Consider the following 13,895-nt stretch of genomic DNA (forward strand, 5'->3'; position numbering starts at 1 on the left):
TCCTGTTTCTGATGGATGATATCATGCCTTTTGCCAGGATCCCTTTGGCTCTGGTTGGGGCCAGAACTATTGATCTCCTTGGAAAATGCTCAAACTTCCCAATCTGGCTCATCTGCACAAGAGCCAGGGACAGGAAAAGTTCTGGACCCATCCAACGTAGACGTAACGACCCGTCCGTAGCCCAGCTGGAAGTCTGGAAGCCTGGTAAAGGATGTGAAGTTGGCAGGAGCAGGATTTTCCCGTGTTATGTTACTGGGTTCCTGAGAGGCTGATCCACACAACTATAGAAAAGTAAGGCTGGGTTCACACCTGAGCGTTTTACAGCGCGTTCCTACGCGCTGTAAAACGCTCAACAGGCAAAAACCAATGATCCCCTATGGGCATGGTTCTCACCTGAGCGTTTTACAGCGCTTACGAACGCGCTGTAAAACGCCCTACGCCCCAAGAAGTACAGGAGCTTCTTTGGGGTGTATTGTCGCGCGATCCCGCACATAGACTTCCGGGAACGTGCGACAATGGGCGTTTGCTTGTTTCGCTCCCGCGTATGTAAACGCCCGATAAAATCGTGCATACAGAGTACGCTCATGTGTGAACCCAGCGTAAGTATATTACAAACTTTCTCCTACGTGTGTGCTTAGTGTAATAAAGATGGGTTTGTGGGACTCGCTGCCTCCTTGAAAACCTCATTAATGAGTAATTCCCTTACAATCAGCAGTAAATACAAGCCTTGATTCACCCCTTTGTCAAGCTGATGCAGAACTAAGCAGATTTTGACATTAGCTGGGTGGCAGCCCCTACAGCAGATATAACAATGGCCATGTTAGTTGTCACCCAGCTTTCCGAAGTAACAGAAACTAGAAACATCTAAACAGACTTTTTAGATGTTCAGAAAAGAGGACAACTCAAGTTCTGAGCACTTTCTTTCACTTCACAGATCTGATTTTCATCTCAGATCTCTTGTAGGAGTAATTATAACCCTTTCCTGAATTCCAATTAATTCCATCAGCAAAGGTTTCATGTTTCCCAGGTCGGTACAGTCCATTGAGATTGGATTGGTGGCACTGATTATGCCACCAGGCTCCCTTGTACAAATCCACACAACTTCTAGTATCGGCGTCATTGTCTTGGTCCACGGTGGAGAACTTCATCCCATTCTGATACGACAGAGAATCTCCTGGAGCAGGGTACAATACATGACAGTGACAACCATGACAAGTCTACAACGTAGGCATTATTATATAACGGTTCCTCACCTGCGTTACCACTGGTAAAATCTCCAAGTACCAGCTTGTATTTCTCGGTCTCTCCCATGATTTTAAAAGAGCTGTATTTAGCAAAATAGTTTACACTATCAAAGTCCTGCAGATCAATACGCAGCTCCCATTTACCTGTGACGAAAGCAGAAGAATTAGTTTACAAAAACATTTCACCTAAAGGGGTTTTCTGGGACTTACCTATTAATGACTTATCCTCAGGGTAGGTCATCTATATGAGATCAGTAGGAGTCAAACACTCTGCACCCCCACTGATCAACTGTCTCATCTATGGGGCTCGACCATTGGGACATCCATAAATCACAAGAAACATTCTTATTCTGCTGCTCCATTGAAATGGGGGACACGTGCCTCTGTTCTCATGGTCAGTGGGGGGTCCCAGCAGTCAGACCCCCACAGATATAACAGTTATCTTGTATTGACCGGCATAACCATTTAAGCTTGTGTCTATATGGGAGATTACGGGCTCTGTATGAGAAAAATGGAGCTCAATGGAGATATGATCTATTAAGATTAAGGGTGGACCATCACTTTAGATATGATGATTCCTGCTTTTCTTCAGTCCTTGAAAACATAGGGACTCTAGTCCGTGATCGAGACATTACATAAATCCATCAATGCTAACAAGTTAGATAAAGTCTAGCAAATTCTTCAAGTTTCATTTTAATGGGTATAATTATAAGGACCTAGAACTGCCAATGATGGGGCATCTTGACCCTGCTTGGCACCTCCCACTGGCATAGTCATAGGAAGGCCTAATAATCCTTTACCCGATGAAGTGATCTTGTAAATATTATCATTCCCCAGCCAGAACTCAGATAGATGGCTGCCAAATCCCATCTTGAAAGACGCCCAATCACGTTGAAACTCAACTGAGCCATCGTAACGTCTCTGGAGAATCTGAAAAGGAACAGAGGTTGAAACCTGGACAATCGTATCGAGGTTATGAAAGTTTCATGTCCAAACTTTTTTTATTTTTATTGTTTGATTACACCAAACTAAGATTACCGGTTCATAAATAGCGCCCACCATGGGCTCATGATGTACAGAAAGCATCTGAAGCATTGACTATCTCACCTTTGGATGGTGGTAATGTTCGTTCCTATTTGGTGGTTGGCCAAGAACGACTTTGATGTCGACTTTGATGGTAGACAGAAGAAGGACAGCCCCACTTATAGGACAGCCCCAATTCTTACTCTCTCCCCTCTAACTAACAGTTCCAATAAATGTAATTTCTATTTATAGAAAAGATACCCAACAATTCATGAAAACTGAAGACGTACAATCCAGCCGCCTCCATCAGTGTGCATATCACATAGGACTTTTAGCGGTCGGTTTCCATCTGGATATATGATGTACCAGTCATTGAAGGTCAAACCTTTCTCCAGCAGTGATTTGCAGTCCCGTGCAGCTGTAAAACACAAGAAGTAAAAGGAAGAGGTGCAAGCTATGAGAAAGCAATATGTTATATGTCAGTTCTCTAACAGGGTTGAAGGTAGTTTGGAATTTGGTTTGGCAGTAGACACATGAAGAATTTGATTTGTACACAATCATCTCCACTATCTTGGCTCTCTCATCATCCTTACATCCAATTTGCTTTTCAATAATCTCTAACCTAACCAGAATCTCCACTATCCACCTCACCTTCAACACTTCCCCTCCCTGGAGTTCCCACCAAGAAGTTCCCACCAAGAAGGAGAACCCTACTACATATGTAACACCCCAGAGTTGTGTTACTAAACTCTTTTACCCCACTACAACCTGTTAAGTGTATTTACCTGGTCATCTAATGTAATTTCACATCATATTCTCGCAAATGTGCATTGTAAATCCTTGGTACATATACAGTACAGACCAAAAGTTTTCTTTATTTTCATGACTATGAAGGCATCAAAACTATGAATTAACACATGTGGAATTAATAACATAACAAACAAGTGTGAAACAACTGAAAATATGTAATATTCTAGGTTCTTCAAAGTAGCCACCTTTTGCTTTGATTACTGCTTTGCACACTCTTGGCATTCTCTTGATGAGCTTCAAGAGGTAGTCCCCTGAAATGGTCTTCCAACAGTCTTGAAGGAGTTCCCAGAGTTGCTTAGCACTTGTTGGCCCTTTTGCCTTCACTCTGCGGTCCAGCTCACCCCAAACCATCTCGATTGGGTTCAGGTCCGGTGACTGTGGAGGCCAGGTCATCTGGCGCAGCACCCCATCACTCTCCTTCATGGTCAAATAGCCCTTACTTTCAAAGTTTTCCCAATTTTTCAGCTGACTGACTAACCTTCATTTCTTAAAGTAATGATGGCCACTCGTTTTTCTTTACTTAGCTGCTTTTTTCTTGCCATAATACAAATTCTAACAGTCTATTCAGTAGGACTGTAACAGATCCGCTTCCGTTAATGGACGCTTCCTAGCTTGCGCCGAGGACCACAAGCACCGCACTGGACACCACTAGCACCGCAGACTCCACAACCGCCGTAGCTTAACTGGAGCCGCGCCGTTTTCCTTCCACCCTAAATAAACCTCCAGCATTCAGGACCGTGTGGGAAAGATCTCTCCTCCAGGGAATATGCAGAGCATAGCAATCCCCAGCGTGATACAGCAATTCCCTCCAATAACAAGACGAGGCTGCGTTTTGAAGGGTTACAAAAACAGAACTCACTGTACTTCACGTACAGCCTCTTTTATTCACAAACCAAAAACATAGTACTGCCCACAGGGGTTTGAAATACAACCAATCAATATATTACAACACATCCCCACAAAATCCTCCCCTCTGTCCGTGATAGAATTACCTCACACTGGGTTGATGCAATCACCACAGACAGACGAATACACAATATCCTCTGTCCTGGAGACAACCGAGAAGTAATTCAATTATCTCTCAGGACAAAGGACATCGCCAATACACACAGAGAGACAACAGGACAGGAATCCCCACCCAAACACACAAAATCCTCACTTTCTGTCTGTGATATAATTATGGATTAACATAACTATCACAGACAGTAAAAATACAGTTTTTAAACATACACTGTAACTTTAAAACCATACATTCCATCTCCATAAAAATTACATATTTAAACTCAGCTTACATCAAAAATAAACACTTCCAAAAATCACACAAATCCCTCCAGCGGATCAAAAGTTTAGTGGAAGTCCTTTATGACCGACCGCAAGCACAATTTCCTGCCCAAAACAGTTCCATAGATTCTTTAGTATACACCGCTGACCGCGTTCGGTCCTAAGAACAGTCCAGACATGCGGCATAGTTCTGTTCTTGAAGGGTAACATGTCCCGGGGCCATAGTCGTAGGGCAGGAGGCTAGCCATAAGTCCTCTACAATGCCCAGTGGCAAATGGCAGTTTGTCACAAGGACTATCAGCTGTGTATCCACCTGACTTCTCCTCAACGCCACTGATGGTCCCAACCCCATTTATAAGGCAAGAAATCCCACTTATTAAACCTGACAGGGTACACCTGTGAAGTGAAAACCATTTCAGGGGACTACCTCTTGAAGCTCATCAAGAGAATGCCAAGAGTGTGCAAAGCAGTAATCAAAGCAAAAGGTGGCTACTTTGAAGAACCTAGAATATGACATATTTTCAGTTGTTTCACACTTGTTTGTTATGTATATAATTCCACATGTGTTAATTCATAGTTTTGATGCCTTCATAGTCATGAAAATAAAGAAAACTCTTTTAATGAGAAGGTGTGTCCAAACTTTTGGTCTGTACTGTATATTCAGAAAAAGAAAGGAGTGAGCACTCACACCATCTGGACCATAGGATATATTTAATAAATGGTATGCAATATGTCAATCACATCAACATTCAAATATAATAAAATTTCATAAAATAATGGTTGGTACCAACATAAAATGACACTGACGAATGGTAGTTGTGCAATCCTTGCGTACTCAATAGCACTTTATACCGTGTAGGAATGTATAGAAGAAAAACCACTCTAGATAGTGGTAGTACCGCAGACCGCAGTCGGCAGTTCTAATGTCCCAGTGAGAAGTACATATGACTCCAAGTTAATATTCAAGTGTCCTCATGTATGTAGATATGTCTTCCAGTATAACAGTCTCTCCACAATTAATCCGATATAACCGCACAGGGCTATAGATAGCACGCCACTCAGTATACAGTTCAGGTTCCTACCTTATCCCAAATTGTTCCAAATCGTTCCACGCTGAGCCGTCCTACCACGAGAAGCGAGTGATGCCGGCCGCTTCGGCGTCTCACGTCGCAAATCTCGGGTTGCTGACATCACGGTGTCGCGGGATCACAAAATTCGGCTGATAGGAATAATAAATCGCTGGTGGAACTTGTAGTTATCTCCTGTATCCTAGAGCGGTATTATTGGAATTCCTTATCGCATGGCCATGCAATGTCTTTCATCAGGATCCAGTGGGTTAGGTGGGCGCTTCTCTTCCAATCACCAGACGCGTTTCGGGGCGTCTACACCCCTTCCTCAGTGGTAAAAGCGCAAGTCCTCCTTCTCCACCTTTTATAGTCCATTCGGTATTCCGGAAAAACCGGATTTTGGACATATATACTCCATTGCGGTTTTCATGCGGTAGCATTGCGGATTTTTCATCCTAATTGCGTTTTTTCATAAATGATCATCTTATGTAGTTGCCAGACTCTCTGCTATGAATATGTGTATGCTCTCGATTTATTTATCTTTTAGCCGATAGAATATGGGTAAATTGCAAAATTTGTATGATTGGAATGTTTATTTATATTTTTAGGTCTATTAATGTGTTTTTATATATATTAAAATGTTGTTTTAACTTAGGATTGGGGTATTTGTCAATCCCACTGTGGTCTCAACCTAATTTATGAAAAAACGCAATTAGGATGAAAAAACCGCAATGCTACCGCATGAAAACCGCAATGGAGTATATATGTCCAAAATCCGTTTTTTCCAGAATACCGAATGGACTATAAAAGGTGGAGAAGGAGGACTTGCGCTTTTACCACTGAGGAAGGGGTGTAGACGCCCCGAAACGCGTCTGGTGATTGGAAGAGAAGCGCCCACCTAACCCACTGGATCCTGATGAAAGACATTGCATGGCCATGCGATAAGGAATTCCAATAATACCGCTCTAGGATACAGGAGATAACTACAGGTTCCACCAGCGATTTATTATTTCTATCAGCCGAATTTTGTGATCCCGCGACACCGTGACGTCAGCAACCCGAGATATGCGACGTGAGACGCCGAAGCGGCCGGCATCACTCGCTTCTCGTGGTAGGACGGCTCAACGTGGAACGATTTGGAACAATTTGGGATAAGGTAGGAACCTGAACTGTATACTGAGTGGCGTGCTATCTATAGCCCTGTGCGGTTATATCGGATTAATTGTGGAGAGACTGTTATACTGGAAGACATATCTACATACATAAGGACACTTGAATATTAACTTGGAGTCATATGTACTTCTCACTGGGACATTAGAACTGCCGACTGCGGTCTGCGGTACTACCACTATCTAGAGTGGTTTTTCTTCTATACATTCCTACACGGTATAAAGTGCTATTGAGTACGCAAGGATTGCACAACTACCATTCGTCAGTGTCATTTTATGTTGGTACCAACCATTATTTTATGAAATTTTATTATATTTGAATGTTGATGTGATTGACATATTGCATACCATTTATTAAATATATCCTATGGTCCAGATGGTGTGAGTGCTCACTCCTTTCTTTTTCTGCCATTACAAATCTTTTTGGGTTCGGGCACCCAAGTTGTGAGTTAGTAGCACCTGCCCATAACCACCTGAGTGTGAGCCAACCACCAATCTATCATATTTTTTCTGTACTGTATATTGCTGTAGTTTCTATGTTCACCAGCAGGTGGCAGCAATGTGTTCAGCAAGGACTTAACCAGTTTAGTGTTTCTGAACTGGAATAGTTCATTCCAGTTCAGCTCCCCCCTCTATGAGCAGAAGTGGGCTGGCCCATGTCCTGCCTCATGGGGAGAGAAGGAAGTTAGGTGAGTGTGTAACCCACCCCTGCTAGGGGTAGGGTGTGCGAGTAGGAGCTCCCAGATATAGGGATCCAAAGCCAGGATCTTGTCTCGGCTGAGACTTTGATCATCATCCCCAGCCTGAGCCTTGCAGCCTCAGCTGGAAGAAAGCAAGCAGCCACCTCCAGTTACAGGAAGAAGCATACCCTGAGACAATAACTGTGAGTACCGTCCAGAGAGACCCCAGGAGAAGACATATTCCTCCTCAGCTAGTCAGTCCCCAAGACAGCAGAAGATAGATATCGCAGAAGCCAAATTCCTGCCACATTACAGAGCTAATAAGCAGACGTCCTTTTTCTGAAAGCTCCAGGCACATGATAGAGCAGAAGATATATTCCTGCCACACATTGCCAATACGTGCTGGGACCAAAGACTAATGCTGTACCTCGCTTGGATGAAAGCTGCAACTAGTAAAGACAAGTTTGAACTTTACCCAAGGTCTGGATCTCAATTACTGCTGCAAATCCCTCTATTACTCCTACTAGCACCACACTCAATTTATTGCAAGTAAGCCAGGATCCAGGAGTCCATCTGTACCCAGGTGGGAGACACCGTTGAAACTATTGCCATTACCACACAGAGACATTATACCACTCTGGCATTCCTAACCTGGTACGTGAGTTACAACACCTTAAAGGGCCCTGTGTTAGTACCCTGCGCACGCTGCAATTGGCGTCACGAATAGACTATTTTACACATATCCTGACCCACTGCATAATTTGGCGTCCGTGTAACCGTACCACGGTCCGGCTCATTGCTCATACTTACTGATTGCTAAAGCTCATCTGCCTTACGTTTTGACAATAAAGGCCACAAAAAACTCCACTTTTAGATTGTTCCCTTGCATTCTGTGTTTCAGTATGGTTTCTACATTGTAGCAGCATAGGGCTGCTATTTCCAGAGCACATATTTTCAGTTGTATATTATGAAACATTCTGACTCTAGAGATGGATCCAGCTCTAAAACCATGTCACTGTGTCATATGAAGGATAAAAACGCTACCTAACAGACCCTATTGACTTATAATGTACAGTCAATCATTTTTATAGCAAAAATAGCACTACGTCCTGCAGTGTTCTTGCTGTCAAATGTGATGGAACAACCAACAGATCCTCAAATACAAAGACATGGCAAAATTATTATGCAATTTACTTGTATGTATAAGGACTAATGCTCAAAGAAATCTCACTCACTATATAAAGCTTCTGGAGAGCCTGGATCTCCCTTATCTCCTGTGTTTAAAAAGAAAGAAAATTTTTAGGAGCCTCTCATAGTTTGATATTGCTTACATCTTGCATAGTTCAATAAATTTTAATACCTTGGAAATTCAAAATATCAGAGTCTATCACTTTACCTTTTGGTCCCTGAAGCCCTAGAGCACCTGGGTCTCCTGCATTAAAAAATACATTATAAATGATATCTGCATAGAGCCATGTAAATGTGAAGGTACAAGACATAAAATGGAGGAGTATGATGTGGTTAAACAGTGACAGAGAAGAAGGAAAGTAGACTAGGGGAAGCCATCAAAATGGAGAAAGGAATAAATATGACTATAGCAGTAGCTGGTAGGTTGTAGCGTTTTGGAGCAATTATCTATGCACTAAGAAGACAGACACCCGAGCTCACCCTTTATCCCTGGTGGCCCAGCCTTTCCTGGACTTCCTGGAGGACCTGAATAAAAAACAAACACAGAATAGATACCACCTAGAGAAGTCTCAGAAAATACTACACAAATAAGTCTCAGTAATTACTACCTGGAGAAGTCTCAGAAAATACTACATAAAGAAGTCTCAGTAATTACTACCTGGAGAAGTCTCAGTAAATGCTACCTGAATAAATCTCAGTAAATACTACCTGGAAAGTCTCAGCAAATACTACATGAAGAAGTCTCAGTAAATACTACCTGAAAAAGTCTCAATAAATAATACCTGGAGAAGTTTCAGTAAATACCACCTAAAGGAGTCTTAGTAAACACTACATGAAGAAGTCTCATATATACTACTTTAACAATTCTCAGTAAAAACTACATGAAGAAGTCTCAGTAAATACTATCTGGAAAGTCTCAGCAAATACTACATGAAGAAGTCTCAGTAAATACTACCTGAAAAAGTCTCAGTACATACTACCTGAAGAAGTCTCAGTAAATACCACCTGAAGGAGTCTCAGTAAATACTACATGAAGAAGTCTCATACATACTACTTTAATAATTATCAGCAAATACTACCTGGCGAATTCTTAGTAAATACTGCCTGGAGAAGTCTCATGAAGAAGTCTCAGTAAATACTACCCGAAAAAGTCTCAGTAAATACTACCTGAAGAAATGTCAGTAAATATTTCATGAATAAGTTTCAGTAGATGCTACATGAAGCTGTTCCTAGGTTGCTGCCCAAGCCCTTCTCACGGCTGCCAGCTGAGTACGTTACCATCTGATGCTCTCAGCATTAATTAATGCTAAGGGCATCAGGTACTTATGCACCTGGCCAGCGGCTGCATGCTGTGGCGAGGGTGGCAGTATATTGTGCTCCACTTTGATATGTAGTTCAGCTGGGGCGGTATTTTGTACTGCTCTACGATATTGCAGGCTCCTCCAATTGTGTTGCGGTCTTCTGTCATTATGGACCTACCTACCACATGGGGTCACTTATAGTTTTTTTTACAGGGCCACTTTACGTTCCCAGTCTGCCCCTGAATTTATACATGTCTTAATGTTAAATCAGCACCCTCAACTTTCTTGTTCTTGATCTACAACACAAACCATAGACATAAGTTGTGCAAGTTTTGATTTAGTTTTATCCCTGTTTTAGAACTTTCAGTTGTCAGTCCAGCCAGTATTAATGACACTGACCTCTCTCTCCTGGTGATCCACGTTCTCCTTTATCTCCTTGGGCACCTGCGGCTCCAGGACATCCTCGAAGTATGGTCAAGTGCTCTCCGCCGCCTGTAAATAACAAAAATATCTCAGTCTTCATATATTGATATATGTTGGCTTTATATAATATATAACTGTGCACATGGACTATGAACTTCTAAAAAGTGTTATCCCCTGCAGACTGTGGCCTCTAACTTACCTGGACATGTGTCTTGTGCATTACTCACGGTGAGGACCAAGAAAAAGACCATGCATGTTGAGGAGACCATCTCAGCTTCAAACTTGAGCTCTCTATCTGGCCCAGAATTTGGTCTTTAATAAGATGAGTTCACTATTTATGCGCTGATGAAATCTTATGAGAATAATTTCTTATCTTGTAATTTTATATGGTTCCACCTTTTAAAATTGCGCCATCATCTGTCAACTGAAAGAAGACTGTCTGGCATTTACTATAAAAACATAGATATTAGCTGCCAAGGGTAAGATTGCATGATAGCAGCAACCAGAATCTTAAATCAACACAAACAGACGTCCTGAGAAGGAACTAATGAAATGATAATATAACCTGATATTCTGCGCTGATCACATCAAGCTTTCCTAGATGAGTCATTAAAACCTTGAACTTCTTATTATACTTCTCATTATTTTATTAAACAATTATATTCTTCATTTCATTGCTGGATATATTTCGAAGTTTATAATTTACAGCCACAGTGAGATGACCATTGATAAGGCAGCAAAAATAGTCTTTTAGGTTGGTGGTCTTCTCAAAGATGAGGGCTTCATAGTATATAAAGGCACTGAAAATCCATCACACAAAAATCTGGTCTAGTCTTCTTTGGTAGCAACTTTGCTGTATTTATCCCATATGGAGGATAAGTGATCATGAGCTACTCAACTAGCATGCCATGTCTATATATCTGAGGACACGCCAAGGGTGTACGTTCTGTAGGTCTTACACCCGCTAAGTGCCCTCAGAAACAAGGCCAAGGCCTGTAGCTCCATACCTTTTGGTATTGGGTGGCAATAACCTGTAGAAGAATCCACCCCAGGGGAACTGCATTTTTTAAATAAGGAGGTGAGGGACTGTTCCAAGAGTTTAAAAGGGCATTGCACGGTGGGTCCTAATTGTAGAATAAGGTATAATATGACACATCTAAACCTGTCTCTAATCATGACCACCCCTTTCCACAACACAACTTTGTAGAGTTGGCTCACACTTTTGGGGACCTAATTGACCAGTAGTGATCACTAGGATAACCAGTAAAACCACTGGTGTGTGTTCCAGGCCCCCAACCTTTATCAAAAAGAAATCCTCTGTTATATTTAAAGACGAGGAATGTACTCTTGATTGACTTTCCAAGATAGTATCTCGATTGGCATGCTTGAGCCTAGATCCATGAGCTAATGAGCACCCAAGCTGCCTATAAACATACAATACGTTAGAGGAACTCTATATAATGAGTTCATTGATGACTTCTGTTCTTCACGCGAGATGGAATTACAGATATTTTGACGTAAGAGATGTGGATATTTCATGCCGGTAAAGAGTGTTCACAGCATTAACTGTAATTGATGGTAATTGATGCCTGCAATACAAATATGTCTGATAGGACAAGTTCACTCTTCCTATGAACCAAAGCTTCTTCCTTGTTTTTTCCGACACTACCATTTTTATACTTTTTGGATGAGGTCCAGTAGTACAAATCTCTCTCCAAAATGGGAACTAGATTACAAAAGTTCAGCTGTATGCAAGATTGCAGGATCCTGAGGTAACACCAAAAACACCACTGAGGGTTGCAATCAAACCAATACCTACTGTACATATTCTATAATCACTCCTTCGTTCATATTTCCACAGTATGGAGACTGTTGAAACAAAAAGTCCTCTAAGAAGGTCCACTAGGTCCATATTTTGATGAATACATCCTGACATTTAGCTCCTCCCCTGGGAATACCCCAAATCACCTGGAAACTGACTCAAAATGCCTAATTTTGGGTAGGGTTTACACAAACCTGACCCTTTTGTGGCTTGCTTCATGGGATTTGCAGTATCCCAGACCTGGGGGCATCTGCAATTATGTTATGTGTTACGATATGTTTCTGCTGCATGTTCCAAAGAATGAAGTATGGTTTGCATTGGTTGGCAGGAACAAGGCTAAACACCAGGTTCCTCCTCTCTTGGTATAAGTGAGCTGGTCTTACTTCACACCAGGAGGCAAAATTCAAGTCCAGACAGAGAGGAGATAGGAAGAGCATGCGAGAGCTCCTACTCCAAGGGACCATAACCAGTTCTCTGGGAGACCTTCACTCCAGGAAGAATATCAGAATCAAGTACACTGATTCCAAAAATCTTCAGAGTGCCTAGACTGCAGAGCGAAATCACGGCTTTACAGGCCCTGCTGCAGGTGAGGGACTACCACTCAGACACCCATCACCTGGACCTCTTTCAGGCCAGTCAAACAGTAAGCCATATCACATCAAGTGTCTGCTAGTGCCATTTGATTGCACCGTAACAAGTCACCATCATGGCTCATCACCTGGTGACCAAACCTGCACTTTGTACCTACTACTACTGGATGTCCCACAAGTTATATTTTTCACTAAGTAAAGCTAGACTGATATACTTTTACTTCTGGCCTTTTCACTGCACCAAACCCCAGGGAGTACTGGTCTGAGGGAGAACACTGTGACACAACACCTTATCAGGGCTACTACCACTCCCATTCTCTGCACCAGCTCCTCAGGGGCTTGCTGAAGATTGTTCTGGAAAAACTTAGACTGTTGGCAAGTATGGTCCTCCTAGGATCTCACCTCCAAATATGAAGTGCTGTGGCATGGGCTCAAACAACGTCAGTGGCTTCTGCTGCTAAGTTTCCATTCAGACTAAGCTCCACTTCTTCATTTTTGGCACTCCCTCTATTGGTGTAAAGAATTTAACAAGGCAAAAAAAAAAAAAAAGATCCCATGAAGCTACTTATGAAAAGGAGAAACTAATTAAAGTGAAGCTTTGGTTTTGGACCCGTACCTACAGTCTATTATGGTTGTACTCTTTGGACGATCAATTTTTCTTAGAAGGCACCCCAAGTGATCAATTGGAGGAACCCAATACCAACGTTTTAATTTCTCTGCAGCACTCCCACAGGCGAAATGATGAATTACACAGCAAGCATTGGGCTGGCAGTGTATTGCAAGGACATGTTGGGTCCTCCAGAGCAAGAGGTGCTCTTTGTAGCCTGAAAGATGAGGGTTTGGGACATTACTAAGAATTTCCTAATAGGTACATGCTGACCCATAAGATGCGTGCCTGTGGGAAAGCATACACGGCTGGACGGGTAAACCTGACTTAAAATTAAATGAAATGGGTAAATATTTATTTTGGACTTAGACTCTGTGACTTCCTGGTTCATTGGGCTCTATAGTATGGCAAATATTTTACTTAGATGTCCAACCTCTCATCACAACCTGCCTCTGCTTTGTGTGATAATAAGTAACAGGACAAAGCTCATTTAATGGACTGTACGAGAACAGGGGCAGTCATGAGGACGTCGCTCCACATCGCACTTTATTCTCTTCTCTGGCACACCGCTGTCTACTGCACATGCTCAGGTCAGTGCGTTTCAAGCTAGGATTTTTCTATTAATCTGTCATTATTATAAAAGGGGTGGAGCCGTGACAACCACTCGTTCCTTTACTAGGTTGTCACACT

The 13,895-nt window shown here is 42.2% G+C and overlaps 2 protein-coding genes across 2 annotated transcripts in view; one reads left to right on the top strand and one right to left on the bottom strand.

Moving 5' to 3' along the window:
• Window positions 1-874: 874 nt before the first annotated feature.
• Window positions 875-10,543, bottom strand: LOC120977117 (ficolin-2-like). The gene is made up of 9 exons (XM_040404889.1): window positions 10,386-10,543; window positions 10,163-10,255; window positions 8,943-8,987; window positions 8,671-8,706; window positions 8,510-8,548; window positions 2,558-2,685; window positions 2,045-2,174; window positions 1,254-1,388; window positions 875-1,174 (listed from the first exon to the last, which is right to left on the bottom strand). The coding sequence occupies exons 1-9, from the start codon at window positions 10,453-10,455 to the stop codon at window positions 924-926; spliced, it is 927 nt and encodes a 308-aa protein (XP_040260823.1). The 5' UTR covers window positions 10,456-10,543; the 3' UTR covers window positions 875-923.
• A 3,104-nt stretch (window positions 10,544-13,647) lies between these two features.
• Window positions 13,648-13,895, top strand: part of LOC121009606 (ficolin-1-B-like) — a 4,963-nt gene continuing 4,715 nt past the window's right edge. Inside the window, exon 1 of the mRNA XM_040442831.1 lies at window positions 13,648-13,795. Within this exon, the coding sequence (XP_040298765.1) occupies window positions 13,699-13,795 (97 nt within the window). The 5' untranslated portion in view covers window positions 13,648-13,698. The remainder of the gene's footprint in view (window positions 13,796-13,895) is intronic.

Source organism: Bufo bufo, chromosome 8 (assembly GCF_905171765.1).
Source record: "Bufo bufo chromosome 8, aBufBuf1.1, whole genome shotgun sequence".
Classification (NCBI taxonomy): domain Eukaryota; kingdom Metazoa; phylum Chordata; class Amphibia; order Anura; family Bufonidae; genus Bufo; species Bufo bufo.